Genomic DNA, 16,295 nt, shown 5'->3' on the forward strand with positions numbered 1-16,295 from the left:
GCCTCATGCCCGGGAGAAACGCAGGAGGATGCAGAACAGATGCTGAATTCAAGCTCCAGATTGATAACAACACCCTCAGGCTCCTGCTCTCTGACTTAGCAAGAGAAGAACAGCTTGGCAAGACACAAAAACTACATCTCAGTTTGGTTCCTTGTGGGGATTGCCATCCAGCCTGTTTGAGCATATCCACGGGCAGAGCTGCTCCAGCCACGATGCAGAGCTCAGCTGAGCAGGTGCTCACAGCTCTCTGATCACCAGGGAGAAGAAGAACCCAGCTCCTTCAGCCTGGACACCTGAAAAAGCATTGGAGAGTCTGACCTCAGGAGTTTCTCTTCCTCAGCTGGCCAGAAAAATCAGTGTTCTGTCTTTTTGAAATAAGGATGAGCTTGTTCTTGTCTGCAGGATTAAGAAGTTCCTGCCCCAAGGCTTCTCACCTGTCCATGCTGGAACACAGCAGCACAAACAATCCTTGGAGCTTATGAGAACCTGCCATGCCCCTGGACACCCTGTGCTGGCGCTTCTGGTGGCTCCTGGGGCAGCAGGATGGTGACAGCACACACAGCAGCTCCTGAGGAAGTGTCTGGTGCTTGACTCCATGCAGAGAAGAAGAAACTGCAGCCATGTCCATCAGTTTCTGCCCCTGAGCTGCTCACCTGGCACAGGAGGTTGGTTTATTCTCCTCTCCTGGAGGCTGAAAATGATCCAGTGACACCAAACACACACAGCCCCCATCAGGCAGGGAGGAGCCCCTGCTCACCCCATCTCAGATTTCCACTGGTGTGATGGTGTTCACAGGGGTCCAAGGATGAGGGAAGAGATGAGGATCTGACTCCATGTTTCAGAAGGCTGATTTATTATTTTATAATATATATTATATTAAAACTGCACTAAAAGAATAGAAGAAAGGGTTTCATCAGAAGGCTAGCTAAGAATAGAAAAAGAAGGAATGATAACAAAAGCTTGTGTGTCAGACAGAGTCTGAGCCAGCTGACTGTGATTGGCCATTAATTAGAAACAACCACATGAGACCAATCACAGATGCACCTGTTGCATTCCACAGCAGCAATTTTTACATTTTTTTTTCTTGAGGCTTCTCAGCTTCTCAAGAAGAAAAATCCTAAAGAAAGGATTTTCCATAAAAGATGTCTGTGACACACTGGCGAGCTCTGGGCAGCTCCTGCCAGGCATAAACCCACACCAATCCCCCCTGGAGAAATCAGCATCTCCTGCATCACCTGCACAGAAGGGCTGGACTCCTGTGTCAGGAGGTGGGAGCAGCCCTGTCAGTGCCCAGGCTCTGGTGCCACCTGTGCCACCTTCCCCTGTGTGCTCCAGCTGCTCCAGCCCCATCCAGAGCAGCACAGGACACACTCAGCTTTCCTGGAGACCAGGCTGCTGCAGCCACAGGGGATCAGGGCAGGCACTGGCAGCCAGCAGGGTCTGGCCCCTCTGCCCACCCTCAGTGTCCACTCTGGACAGGTCCTGCTGCTCGGTGGCCTCGGGAGCTCACACACACAGAAGCCACCCCCGGAAAACACCAGCCCTGGGAGCTGCACCAGTGCATGGGGGGAGGCTCAAGAGGCCTTCCTGGGGCTGCTGCTTGGTGCAGATGAGGTTAAGGTACCATGAGAGGATTAAAAGGGAGCCCAGAGCATTGCCATGTCTTCACCTGCCCAAACACCCTTCTCACAACTCCCAGTATTTCTGTGCCTGCTGCCGAATTGGAACAAAGCATCCCAGCAGCCTTGGATGTGCAGGATGGCACTGCCTGTGCACATCTGCAGCCCCCAAAAGCAGTGCCTGCCTTTCCCACCCTCACTGGCATTCGGAGGGGTCAGCAGAGCAGGGCTGCTCCTGCTGCAGCAGCTCTGGGCTGCTCATTCCACGTTCCTGTCACTGACTGCATTAAGGGGAAGAAGTTGGTAGGATTACAGAAGGAATGTTTTTTGGTGAATTTTGCACAGCTGCAGGATCTCACCATGTGAAGAAAAATAATACCTGTTTTATTTGAGGGAAATCTGAGAGGTTATCTTGGGTTTGGCCTCCCTCTAGGAGTTGTCTTGCACGCTTAAACGTATTGAATCTAGTGCCTAATTAATCCCACTCTGCTACACAATGGCAGCACATTTCAGTGCATTATATCATTATAATAACACAGAGAACTGAAACTATGCTGTAACTTGTGGTTGCTGTTCCTCAGGCTGGGCTCCTGACAGAGGGAACCTCTGGAGCTGAAGGATATTTTCTCAGCAAGCTCTGAACAAAAGTTGTAAATTTCAAAAGTGGAAATGTTACATTTCAAAAGTTGTAACATTTCATGATCTCCACTGAAAGAGAAAAGTCTTTAGACAGGAAACAGGGCTGAGATCAAAATTAGTGTTACAGGAATAGCTTTCAGATCTGGCCTGCTCTTTTCTGGGGTGGTAAATTTAACTCCTTCCACTGAAGATATTGCCTTACTACTGCTGCCTTACTAGGAGCTGCAGCCTAGCACAGAGAGGGGGAAAATGAACAATAATGAAGAATTTATACATTTATAAACACAGCCATTTTATTTAGTTATAAATAAATAAGAAGAAACTGTGGAAGTTTCTTCTTCTTTCACAGCCTTAAGAAGAAACTGTGGAAGTTGTCAAGGAAGGCAACATCATAAATAAAATAAAAAGCCTATAGGAGACGAAAAAATTGTGTCCTACATTGTGATGAACAGCAATTCAATTGTACTTAGGAATATTCTGATAAGGCAGCTGAAGTAGTTATACATTATGTGATAAAGAGGGACAATTGTTGCTCTCCACAGAGCAGAATGAGACATCCTAGATGTACAGGCTATCAAAAGCCAAGCTGTGACCTTATTTATTAAAACTAGTAAATAAGTTAGTGAAAAAAAAATAGTAAAGGAATAAGTATTTTGAAGGGTTTTAGCTGCCTACATCTCAACCCATAAGAAGCTAGTGGGTGTGTGCCCTTTGAGCTGTGTGCCACCCAGAGTCACAATGACAAACCATGGCCTAAATCCAGCCTGGTGCCATCCCTGGCAGGCAGAACCCCTCTGGCAGCTGTCTGATGGTGCCAGTGCTGCATTTCTGTGGGGTTACAGGTGTGCACCCCAAGCAGGTACCCCCAGAGATACTGAAAGGAGCAGCTCCAAGATCTCCCTGACACAGAGCAAAGCTCAGCAGCCACAATCATTGGGGTTTCAAGTAAAGCACTGATGGCTCAGATTGATTTTGGCTCTTCCAAAGGAGGGGTGTGCCCCAGAGGATGAAGGTGCAGGGTGGTTGAAGTGTGACTCCTCAGAGCTAAGAGCAGAAACCTTTATGAGGCTCTCTCTTGGTGCTGAGGAGCAAACATCCCATCCCTGCACAGGGAGGGATGTGCAGGTCACATCAACCTCCCCAGAACATTTCCCTGCCACAGGGAAAGGAGGAGTGAAAGGTTCTCAAGGTCACTTTCCTCTAACCACAGGCGAACACTGGATGCTCCAGCACTGAAAGCAATAACAAATTCCCTACCACACCAGTGAATGTTGGGATTTGTTCACTCCAGGGCCTGACTCTGGGCTGGAAATAGTCTGTAGCTTCTGAGTGGCTCTTCAGAGGCTGCCAGGGCACAGCTCTGACCCCAGGCAGGGCATTGGAGCTCCTGCTGCAGGAGGCAGCAGAAGGGAGGAGAGGGCTCAGCCCTGCAGCTCTAACACCATTGCATACAGCAGGGACGCACACACAGAGCACTGACAGTGCTAACACAGCCATTCCTGCTCGTGTATTTCTGATTCTAAAATCACAAAAGAGCCATTTCCAGAGACTCACATCTTGCCCAGCAAAAAGCTGCTTCGTTCAGTGCAGCCAGCTTCATTCCATGTGTCACCAAAATCCCTGTGGGCAAGCTTAGAAGACTGTGATACAAAGACCTGAGCATCACTGGGTAGAGATCTGTGATCAAGCTCTCTGACCTAACTGAGTAAAAAAATGCAGTGAGGGCTGAAGCATTCAGCATTCTCAGCTCCTTTCCCCTTTCATGTGCTACTTGAGGTTGGTGGTCTCCATCTGTGGGTTCCCCTTCCCCAGTGTGGGGCTCCAGTGTGGCCAGCACACCTCCTCTCCTCCTCCAGCAGAGTCCCACCTCAGAGATGGGACAGTCCCACCCCCAAACCGACAAGATTCCCAAGGATGGTATCAGAGACATGCTGGAAGATGCCCTGTTCCATGAGCAGGCACACAGAGCACTGGCCAAGGGATCACAGTGTGCTGGGAACACTGATTTGCACCAGCAAAACCTCCTCCCCAGCACTGCCAGCAGAATTTGCCACAGTCCCATCCCTGAGATGAATTATGTTGCTGGCCCATGATTATGTTTTTGGCAAGCACTGAGGGAAAGCTTTGTCCCTCACTGAAGATTCATATTCAGCCTCAGTAAATGGTGCTGGGCAAGAGCAGAGCAGGGAGCTGGGGTGAGGGATCCCCAAACCCTGGGGCAGTGCAGCTCAGAGGAACTGTGCACAGGGGTCCACTGACTCCGGTTCATTGCAAAATTATTGTCCAAAAGATGATTTAAACATGATTTCTTTTTGGAAATACTTGAAGTTCTATTCTCCATTCTGTAACAGACTGAGGTTATTCCCAGTCTTCATTTGGTCTCAGTTATCAATAATCATCAGCAGTCTGCAGTGCAATGAGACAAGTCACAGGCTCTCCTAAATCTTGCTATTGAGAGTGATTACTTGGCCTTGGGTAATGAATTAGTCCTATTATACAGCAGCTGGCACAGTAGAAGCTAATCTGCTGCTCAGGCAGCTCATTACATGGGCAGGGCTGGAAGTGCTCAGCTGTGTGCTGCACACACAGCCCTCAGCAGCATTTTTAAACTGAATTCTGCACACAGTTCTTCAGGACTACAAAACAAACTATGTCTATCAAACCAGTTTCTGTCTGTTCCTTTCTGAGTTAAGCATTTGCTCACTCCTTGGAAATACAATTCTTCTTCTGTGCAATTTCTACATGGCACCTTGCCATATCTGTATCAAATCCAAACTCTGTTAATTCTTCATTCTCTGTCAGCCCTTGCAAACTCTGTCACTCCTCATCTCCATTTTTCTCCTCCAAACTCCTCTGTACCAATTATTCCATCCACCCCACTACCAAATCCTTGCCAGCTCTGCCTCTTTTACAACCAAATTTCACTTCTGTAGCAACTGGAACTGCTCCTGTACTGCAGTAGCTTATCACTGCAGGTCTGGCTTTGTGGTTTTGTGGAAATGGCTCAAGGAGGAACATTTCAGCACACTGCAACTGCAGGGTTTCATTTGGAAACGCGAGCAAAGGGCTAAATAAGTGAATTAGAAAGGATCAGGAAGACAAAGCAGATCCAGGCAGCCAATTTAAAAGAACATTCTGAAAATGCTTATGGATGACCACAGTCAAACTAAGCAGAATGACAGAATAAATTCAATAGCAATGTTGTAGCCATGGTGGCAGGAGCAGCTCTGTGTGGTACTCTTGGGAGTGCTGATACCTGTTGTCAGACCAGGTGTGCTTGTGACAGCATAAACTCCTTTCTATGAAGACCTCCAGGAGAAAAGAAGCAGACAAGGACTGAGAAAACTACTATACAAAATAAGAAATAGATAAGCCAGAAGGCAAAGAGCAGAAACAAAATGAGTCTTCCTCAAACCAAAGGCGAGCCACAAAAGTCTGGTTATGTGGCTGAGGAGTGATGATGCAAGTCACTCAGACAATTCAGGAAGGTGAGAAATGTCTTGTAAATATGTTCAGGTTATACATGATTGTTTACACGAGCTCTGAGCTCAAACAGCAGGCAACAACACAGCAAACAAAACACACAGGGAATAAATGCAAAACATTGCATATGGAGGTAATAACTGAAATCCTATTGTACTTTTCATGTCCCGAACAATGTCAAGCTCAGAGATCCTTGTTCCTTCCCTCAGACTTCCACAAAAGCTGTCTTTTAGCAGGCCAGGGAGCTGCTCCACGTTAACCCCTTCCATGCTTCCATTCCACTGCTGCATTTTTCTCAAGCAGTCTCAGAGCTGCTGGGCCTGTCCCTGGTGAAAGGGCTGTGAGGGTGAACAGAAGCCACAGGCAGGGACACTGCAGGTGCAGTAAACAATGACATTTAACCCTGAGCTAGCAAATTTCAAGGAAGTTGTTACTGTGATTCCAAGTAAAACAAAGGGGAAAGTTTGGGAAGACCACATGAACAGCTTGAGACTCTTATTTTTGTTCCTCTGATCCCTCCCCACTCTCACACCTTTCTCCTTTTTACCCCCTGATGGACTTGCTGAGTGTGTTTTCATATTTTTCAAATATGAAAATTCAGTACTTATGGGACAGTTTGATTATTCCAGGCTCCATTTCCAGCCCAGAGGAGCTCCTGCTTTCTCTTGTCTGTGATGAGCTAAAGCCTTTCAGCTCGCCCCTGCTTTGGCAACGCTGATCCTCTGCAGCTTTCACATCTGCTGTGTCCCTTCTTTCACACACCTTCCTTATGGATTTTGGTCTGTTCCTCTTTACAATACAAAACCCCAGGTCTTCCCAAGACTTATTACATCTAATTTCCTGTTATTGAGGGCTTTTTCCACAGTGTAAAGAGAGGCAAAGAACTGATGGATGTGGGCACGGGAAGTGATAGCCAGCAAAGGAGTTAAAGTTGGGAAGATTTAGTTCCTGGAGACTGTGGCAGCAGAGGCCATTCCAAGTGCCACAGAGCTGGGAAAGCCCTGAGAGATCTGTGCAGTAAACAAACCCAGGGCTCAAACAAACACTGGAAGACCACGGTGCTTTTGCTGCCAGCATCACAGTGGGAATATCTGTGGCTCAAGAACAGCCTGCACAGTCTGCTCTTACCAACCACCAATGTAGGAAAAATGCCAGACAGGTCTCAAAGAAAGGTTTTCAACCTTTGCATCTGCACCTGTTGAGGAGCTCAAAGATTAGTGCCCAAAGTCATCTGTCAGTCAGCCTAAATTAACTCCAAAGTGCCTCATGCTGATGGCTGAGCACTGAGGGGATTGCTCACAAATGCTGACAAAAGTGGATGTTAAAAGATGCTGGCCTGTTCTGCTGCCAGATATACTCTACAAAATGCAGAGTGGCAGCTCCTGAGTAACCCATGGCACCCCTTTCTGGAATGTGCCAGCAAAAAAGCAAACCACAGATGTACTAGCCTAGTACAAAGGCTATTTTGATAGCGTGATGTGGAAAACTGGATTACTAGTACAAGCAAAAAGCTTTCTCTGCTATTCCATATGCCTGTAAAAGCACTGCTCCCCAGGGCAGTCACCACAGCAGGTACTGAGAGCCCACAGCAGGGAGGGAGCCTGGGGAAAATGTACAGCCTGCTGTCCCTCTCCATCACAAGTGCACTTGTGCAGCTATGGCAGGTATGCAAGGGGCTCTGCCATGCCTCACCCCATGCTACAGACTGAGCCTGCTCACCTGCCCTGCAGGTACAGAGCAAACCTGTGAACAGCCCTGCCTCATACCAGCCCTGCACAGCAGCTCCTTCAACAGCTACTGCTTTACACAGTGGAGTGACACAAAAAATTCCAAATACGCTTAAGCACACTTAAATTTTTCAAGACAAACACTAATTGAAGCACAGACTTGGAAAACAGTGGCTGAGCAAACTGTTGGCCCTGGTTTCACACTGTTCTGCATACTCTTGGGCTCATACCAATAAAATGGAGTGTGACAGGTTATTAAATATGGCAAATGACACTTTGAAGTGACATGAACTGGTGACAGTGTGCAAAGCAGAGTGTGGGGACCACCAATTCCATTATGCTGCTCTCGGGTTTCCCCAGGTGTGTCCCTGTCTGCAAAGGCAGAGCTGTGCAGGGTCCTGGGAATGAGCACACAGGGAGCAGCCACTGCCCCCCAGCAAATTGGGAGATTTCAGCAATCTGCCTTGCACAGGGAGCAAGGCACAGTCCACAAGTGCTGGATGCTGAGAAAGCTGCCCACAATGAGGGCTCCCTGGAGGTGTCAGAAATCAGAGAAAGAAACATCAGTGCCTTATGTCAAACACCCCAAACTTAGTAGTGGCTGGCTCCCTTTGCTGTCAATGGAGGGAACAGGAAGAACACACACAAAGTGAGAAACTCCTCCTGCCCTCAGTTGTAGCATGGCCACAATGAAAACAACTGCAACAGACCCAAATATTTTCAAAACAGACACTACCTGCTGCTGTTACTGTGGAGCTTCTCCAAAACAGACAATGTCCTATCTTTGGGATAGCACTTGGCATCAGCAGGCAGAAAAAATAACAAAAACAAAATAACAAAATAACAAAAAACAAGTCCTGAGAACACACTCAGACATTTCAGATTCTGCTAATGAGCATTGGGGCACAATACTGAAAATAATGTGCTTCATGGGCATAAGCAACCATGGAAGATAAGGAATCATGGAGCATAAAACACAGGTTTAATCTGGTTAGTTAAATGACTAGTTAATTCTACCTGGTCATTTATTATCCCACAAGTAAAAGTGAAATAAGTAGAGAAAACTAAATCCTATCAAAGCTGCCAGAATCTTCTGGTCTTGATTACACAGCCAAATTTTCCATTTTGAACATGAAAATAAAGCTTTGTTTTTAGAAAATAAGTATCTGGCATTTTCTCATTATTCCTACTGTGTCTTTTTAAATGACATTCAGTACAGAGTGCTGTGTGGTACATTCAGCACCTCTGTTTGTGGCAAAACACTCAAGGCACTGAAGGTGTAATTTGCACTCAAGCTGGAAAGTGAGACTTGAGCTCCCCATATTTGCTGCTGCAGAAATCACTCTTGTAGTTTTCTACAGGACTTGTGCCCCATTCAGAGCACAGAATGAGCTGGAAATTCTTTAGGGAACAAAGCAATCTTCAAGTGAGTCTTTAAATGATCCACATTTTTCATGGTTGCTCCATATCACCCTTAAATTGCAGGTGCACAGCAACTCATTTAATCCTGCACATCTAGAAGGCAGACATCTGCAGGGAGACTGTTTTTAGACTCTTTTTGTAATCCACAGGCCATAAGAGACATTCCAGTTTAAGCCTTCCATGGCACTTTTTCATCTTTTAGCTAAGGATAAAGGAAAAACATCCTTAAAAAATTCTGTCCAATGCAATTTTTGTAAGGCCAGCAGTGTGATTGTTCTCACCTGCTGCAGAAGCAGCACCCATGAGCCCAGCTTCTGCAACACCCCAACTTCTGCAGGGGACAGAAGGGCTCATAAAAAATACCACAACCATCTTTAAGACCCTTCTCTGCACAAAGTTTGGCTATTTTTGGTACTATTCAGTTTTTACATTTTATCTGTAACTCCAACAGAGCGAGACAGTTATTGCTAGATGGATAACAGGGATTGTGAACTGCAGCCTCACATCCCCTTCACATTCTCCTGGGGCTTTAAATTCCCTCAGAACTTGATTAAAGAGCGATTTTCTGGCAGCAAAACATAATTTCCTCACCCTTTTATATTTGATTTCATTCACATTTGCCAGAAATATCAGTGGTCAGATGATCACAAGCTTCAACTCTCAAAAATACAGAAAGTCAAAGACAGAAAAAAGCCTGTGTGAAACTAAACCACAAGGCAATACCACAGAATTCTCATTGTCACTTCTCTCACAAGCACTCTGAACAACAGTTTGCTGTTGAATCACGCAGAGCAGACCGGCCTCAGCGTCTGTGAGCACTGAACTTTGGGAACTTCACCTTTTCCCTGAGACAACACCCACAGCAGGTCCCATCTACACAAATCTCTACCACAAAAATCTCTCCCTCTGCCCTCATTAGGGAGCCAGCCCTGCACCAAGAGAATGAAAACCAACCTACACCAGGAGAAATGTCATCCCCACCTCAGTTGTGGCTGCTGCCCCAGCACCAGCTCCAGGGGCAGCAGAATGGCCAGAACACTCAGGATGGTGTCACCTGCACCCCTGGGCAGGAGACAGGAGACAGATAGACCAGCCTGGCAGTGATGCCATCCACTCTGGGGGCTCAGCACCCACAGCCTCACCACACCAGATTAAACACCAGATTCCTTCCCCAGCACCCAAGACTACAGACTGGAGCATTACTTGCTCCACAGAATGTCCTCAGAAAAAAGCAGTGGCAGCAGTCACATCTGTGCCTGAGATCATCACATATTCCCTCACAAGAGTTCTTGTGGCTCTTCATGAATTTTATGTTAAGCTGATTTTTGAGTGGGGAGGTGGAAGAATGAGAGAGAGTGAGACAAAAAACTCCAAGGATGTAGAAAAACCTTCTGAGAAAGCAAATCAGCATTTCTGTGTGCAGGAGATAAGGACACCATGCACAAATAGCTCAGGGCTCAGGTACCCACAGCCATCCAGGTGCACACACAACTTTTTTCTCCCCTTTGTGCATCAGGAAAAGCTCTGTTGCAACAGGTACCAACACACTCTCCCTTTTAATATCTATCACTCACATCATACAGCCCCCAGGATGGCAGAGAGCAGTTTAGCACAGAAATCCTCGACACATTTGCTGCTATTACAAAATAAATAAAAAAATAAATAAATAAAAGGCTCTGTATTTAAATTTTATTTTTTTAAAAAGCTCTTAAAAAACAAAATTAAAATAAAATTTTAATTTCTGTGCATTCCTTTTATCCTTTTTTTCTACGACTCCCCAGGCACCACGAAGGAAGCAGTCTGTGCCGTGCCATGCCATGCTTCCTGCAGCTGGATGTGCAACAACCTCCAGGCTCAGCTGCTTGCACATCTCCACCTGTCCCAGGCTGGTTTAGGTGAGGTGAGGATTACACAGCAGTGGAAGCAGTGAACGATCTGTCTGACAGCTGCAGGTGAAGCCTGCACCAGGGAGAAGAAGCACACCATTCCTTCCTTCCTGAGTGCCTCACAGTTCTGGTAAATCAAGCTGTGGAGTGCAGATAAGATCAGTGGCAGCTCGCTCAGTCAGATTCCAGAGCCACCTCCATCCATTCTGGAAGCACACGCTGTGCTTCATACAGAGCCTTACATCTGTGGGATGACTGAAGCTATAAAAAGTGCTGACAATTTCCAGCAAATCTGCATATGTTGCTGCTGCTGCTGCTTATATAAGTGATTTCTAGTTAAGTACAAATACAAAAAAACCAAGGGCCAAAAATAGGTTTTCAAAGAAACCACTTGCAAATGTGACTGAATGATCCATCTCTCCAACACTCCAAAAATCACTTGTCTAGAAAAAGCAGACGCAACAGAGGTTTCTCCAGAGGGTCCCATGCAAAGCACCTCCTGGAACACACACTCCCCCACTTTATCAACATCTGTGCTGCCCTGCACCATGAAGGTTGTCACAAACTGGAGCACCTGAGCCTTGTGCCAGGTTGCTCTTATATCTGGAGCTGTAGAGATCTCTCTACACACATCACCATCCCAAGCACCCTGAAGCAGCTGGGGTGAGGAGGCAGCCAGCCTCAGGGTAAGGAACAGGAGCTGTTGAGAAATCCCTCAGTGCATCACACACCACACTGGCTCTGTGCTCACCACCTCCTCACCTGCATCTGCACAGAGTCCCTCTTGCTCCAGGCTGGGAAGGACAATTGCTTCACCTGGGGCTGTGACAGTCTGGTACTGAGGGGCCCTGTAGGGCTCTGCTCAATGCTCAAAAGGTCAGGCAAAAATATAAAGCACACAGGAGGGAGGAAAGGGTCAGCAAATCCCAGATTTGCAGGTCTCACAGCTGCCATAGCTATTAATCACCAAAAGAGAGGTGAGGGTTGAAGCTGATGGTATCTACTCAATAGGATATGGATCAACAACATCCTCCTTCCCTGAGCCCTTCAGCTTGCAGAAGGATGATGGAAAAGCAAAACCAAACTGACAGCAGTCTTCAGGATTGCTCTAGAGTCCATGGATTCTCACGCTCAGGAAATGGAAATACTGCTTAGGAACCACTTCTCCATTAACCTACTGTCTACAGCAGTGTAAGGAACTGCACTTGGTTTTCCAGCATAAGGAAGGCAAGGACACGCTGGAGAGAGTCCAGCAATGGGCCATGAGGATGATTAAGAGTCTGGAGCATCTGTCATACAAAGACAGGCTGAAAGAACTGGGACTGTTTAGCATCAAGACATGAAGGCTTGAGAGGGATGTTATCAATGTGAATAAAAATCTGTGTGTGGGACAGTAAAAAAATGATATAGACTGTTCTCAGTGATACCCAGGAAAAGGATGAGCTGCAATGGACACAGATTTAAACAGGGAAACTCCCTTGAAAGTGACACAAATTCCTTTAAAGGACACAAGAAAAGACTGTGAGGGTAGTTAGACACTGGAATACACTGTCCAGAACAGTGTGTCCACCCTTGCACACACTGAAAACCCAACAGACACAGCCAGGCAAGCCAGACTAGCTGATCTCCAAAGGTCCTTTCCAACCCAGTGATTCTGTGATTAAAACCACAGCAGCCTCCTCAACTGCTCCCAACCAGCCCAGCCTCAGGGAACCCATCTGGAACCCCCCCACGAAGCCAATACCCTCCCTTTCTCCCTTTGCTCTCTGCTCTTCATCAGTTTTTGGTTTATGCTCCCTCTTTCCTCCCTGACAGCAGCATCCTCTCCAGAGCTCACAGAGACATGCCGTTTCTGGCTTGTCCCTACCATGAGATCCTCCAGCTCTCACTGCTTCCATCACTGCCTTGAGCAGGATGCTTTCCTGCCATCCCTGTTTTCCTCTAACCTTCCACTGTGGGCTTGCAGCAGCCACAGGAGCAGGAATGAAAACAATGCCAGATGTCTTTATCTCTTTACCTCTCTGTGTCTCTCTTGCCCCATATTTACCACATTTTTGGTCCTTTCCTTGATCTTCTGTGATGAATTAATTGAAAAGACATTTTTGCTAGCAAAAGAACACAGGAGGCAGCAAAGGCAACAGTCCCTCAGGAGCACCCATCTCTTTGTTTCCTGGGGCTTTGTTTCCTGGAAGCCACGTTCCAGAAAAGGCTCCAGAGAGAGCATCAGTAGTTGCTGGGGTAAACTGGGCACAGGGAAATGAGGGCAGGACAGAGGGAGAGAGCAACATCTTCCTCTTCAAACAATGTGTGGTAAAGTTCAGCTGAGGACAGAGCACTGAACCTTGCTGAGCTCTGCAGGCCAGGGCCACCCAAAGCCCGTGGAAGGGCTGGCTGGTACAGGAAGGGGACTGATGTCCATGGCCCCACCTGGACAGGCACTGTCACCACCTCCCTGACACCAGTTCCCATGTCAGTGTGGCTGGGCAGGGACTCAGATCAGAGAGCAGAGAAGGACAGAATTCCTGTTGTGGTGTCTTTCAGTTAGATCAAGTCCCTGAGCACGCTGCACACAAGGGATAAGCTACCTATAGAGAAGGGAAAGGCTACCTGAACAGAGAGACAGAGCCATGAGAGACAGACACACACAGAGCTTCCTTCTCACACATCTACCCTGATGTGTGCCAAGTACCTGTGGTCCCATGGATTTGGTTCATTGGCTCTCATTTGATGTATTTTTTAACTCCAGCTCATAGTCCTTATTAGGTACCATCTCTGGAGAAAAGGAAAACATGATCTAGAGTGAACACAATCAGCCCTTGCCATTTTTCTTTTCCTTTCTTCCCTTCTTCCTTTCTTTCTTTTTTTGCCCAAGAAAAAGGGGGTCAGGCTGTGTGGACAAGTAGTCTCCACCTAAGCTATCAGTGATACACAAGCCAAGGGTCAGAAAAGCACATTTTGGGGCTGTGGGCACTGATCTGAGCATGGTGAAACTTGCTCAAACTTAAGCAGAGAAACAAGAGTTTCTGACAGGAAAGCAAAATTTTGGTATTTTGATGCAGTTCCCCACTGCCTCTGCTGAGCAGAATCTTCCACATCTCATGATACATTTTTCCTCAAGCAACTCCCAGATTCCTAGATGTGTAAACATTTAGCAATTTGTGAAACCACAAACATTCACGTTTCTCAATAAATGATTTTGTAGGTGGCGAAACTGACAAACAATAGGACTCTCAATTCTGAAACTAACGAAAGAAATCCCAAGTGTGTCAGTTGCACGGGAAAGTCCACGACCTCACTCCTGTAGCACTACGTGGGCAAGTCTTACTTCTACTTTCCTATCTTTCCAGGAAAAAGAATAAGAAACAGGAAATCAATGGAAGCATCATGGATTTGGACAAGAGAAATGAAAAGTCAGCACCAGATTTGTGGGCAAAATGTCCTTTTGCACAGCATCTTTTGCTCACAGAGCATTGCTCTAGATGCAGCTGCTGGGCAGGTTTTGCTCAGGACTCTGCTTCCTGCTTCTCTGGATTCCCTGGGAGGTGTGCATGGAAAACTGGGGATGGGCATTGCCTGCCTTGCATATAAGCAAAGCAGGCTGGCTGATTCCCCTTGGAAGGGGAGGACAAGCAGAGGCTGACCTGAGAAATGAGCTGTGAATGGCTTCAGCCCAGTCAATGAAGGGAAATGCTTCCCAACACCACTGCCATGCCCACAGCCTCGGAGTAAGTTCCAAATGACAACAGGGCATGGCCAGCAAGGAGAGGACTGATGGGATCATGGCAAATTCCTGCTTTAGTGCACGAGATGTTTCAGAATTCACACGCAGAAATTGTGAAGGAACTCTTCATGGACATATTTTTTACCCTCACATGGAGTCTTGTTTGCACGGACTGAAAGCCATAAACACATTCAGGCACAAGCAGTCCCGAGGTGGGAATCCAACTGTCATCCCAGCTGTCAGGGCCCTGAAAATGAATGAAGCTGACAGAACTTTTCAGTATCCTACAGAAAGTCCATGGGTCTGCACAAGCAGCCTTAACCCTGAGCCATGCCAAAGGTGGGGCAGTGAGGTTCTGCAGCTGGCTGGGGAACTCCTGGAACAGAGGGAGAGAAGAGATGGCTCCAGGGAGAATTTAGAGAATCTTCCACTACCTACAGGTACTGGGGAAGGACATTGGAGAGGGGCATGGAGTGAAGGGGGAATGGCTTCAAGCTGAAGAAGGGCAGATTTACATTAGACATTAGGAAGAAATTCTCCTTTGCAAGGGTGGTGATGCCCAGAAAACCTGTGGCTTCTCCTGGAAGTGTCCAAGGCCACGTTGGACGGGACTTGGAGCAGCCTGGTCTAGTGGAAGGTGATGCTCATGTGAGAGTGGGTGTAATGGGACGATCTTTAAGGTCCCTTCCAACCCAACCCATTCTGTGATTCCATCATTCTAGACCTGAATCACCTCTTCCACAGCATAAAGGCATCACATGTTCAGTGAAAGGAAATGAGAATTGCCCAGCATCCGACCCTTGTGAGGGACGGGCAGGGGCTGCATCACCGCAGCCTCTGACTCCTGCTGCTGTTCAGCCACTGTGAAAAGCCAAGCGTCCGGAGCGCCCGCAGCTCGTCACACACCTCAGCTCTGCTCTCCATGGCTACAGCCACAAGCACCGAACGCTCCGGCTGCCGGAGCGAGGCCGGGCAAGCGGATTCCTACAGCACCCGGCAGCCTCAGTTCGGGGTGCCGGGGCTCAGCGATGCTGAGGGGATCCGACAGCAGCACGGGCATGGCCCCGTGTGGCCTCGGGACACCTGTCTGGGGCACAGCGACGCTGAAGGGGGATCCGACAGCAGCACCGCCATGGCCCCGTGTGCCCCCGGGGCAGGAGAACAGCGATGCTGAGGGGGGGTCCAACAGCAGCACGGCCATGATCCCGTGTGCCGGGACACCTGCCCGGGGCAGGGGAACAGCGATGCCGAAGGGGAATCCAACGGCAGGACCTCCATGGCCCCGTGTGCCCCCGGGACCGCCGGTTCCCCCGCGGGACATCCCCGGGCCGGCCCCTCCCGCCCGGCGCAGCCCCGGCCCCGGTCCTACCTCCAGCAGCTGGACGTAGCTGGCCGGGAACCATCCGCGCAGCCCGTCCTCCTTCTGCCCTTCCCACCAGCCGCCGTCTGGCACCTGCAGCACCGTGATCAGCTCGCCCGCCGCGAAGCGCAGCCCCTGCCGGTGCCGCTCCCCGGAGAAGGGGTACAGCGCCTGGCAGCGGGTCCCCGACATCCCTGCGGGACGCGCCCGCCGCCGCCGCCGCCGCTCCGCGCCCGCCCCGCTCGGCTGAAGGGGCCCCGCTCCGGCCCGGCGGGCGCCAGGCGCGGGCAGCGCGGGCAGCGGCAGCCGAGCAGCCCCGGCGCCGGGCGCCCACGGGCACCGCCGGCTCGGGGTGGGGCGGGAGAGGCGGGACGGGCTGGGCGAGGGGAGGAGGGCGAGGGAGGGAGGAGGAGTGCCGGGAGGAGGGGGAGAGCGGGA

At 48.7% G+C, this 16,295-nt stretch overlaps 1 protein-coding gene across 2 annotated transcripts in view; it reads right to left on the reverse strand.

Moving 5' to 3' along the window:
* Positions 1-16,143, reverse strand: part of GAS7 (growth arrest specific 7) — a 72,059-nt gene extending 55,916 nt beyond the window's left edge. For both annotated transcript variants that reach the window (XM_064728340.1, XM_064728339.1), the window contains exon 1: positions 15,867-16,143. In XM_064728340.1, coding sequence (XP_064584410.1) covers positions 15,867-16,049 — 183 coding nt within the window. In that variant the 5' untranslated portion in view covers positions 16,050-16,143. The remainder of the gene's footprint in view (positions 1-15,866) is intronic.
* Positions 16,144-16,295: the final 152 nt, after the last annotated feature.

Source organism: Zonotrichia leucophrys, chromosome 18 (genome assembly GCF_028769735.1).
Source record: "Zonotrichia leucophrys gambelii isolate GWCS_2022_RI chromosome 18, RI_Zleu_2.0, whole genome shotgun sequence".
Taxonomy (NCBI): Eukaryota; Metazoa; Chordata; class Aves; order Passeriformes; family Passerellidae; genus Zonotrichia; species Zonotrichia leucophrys.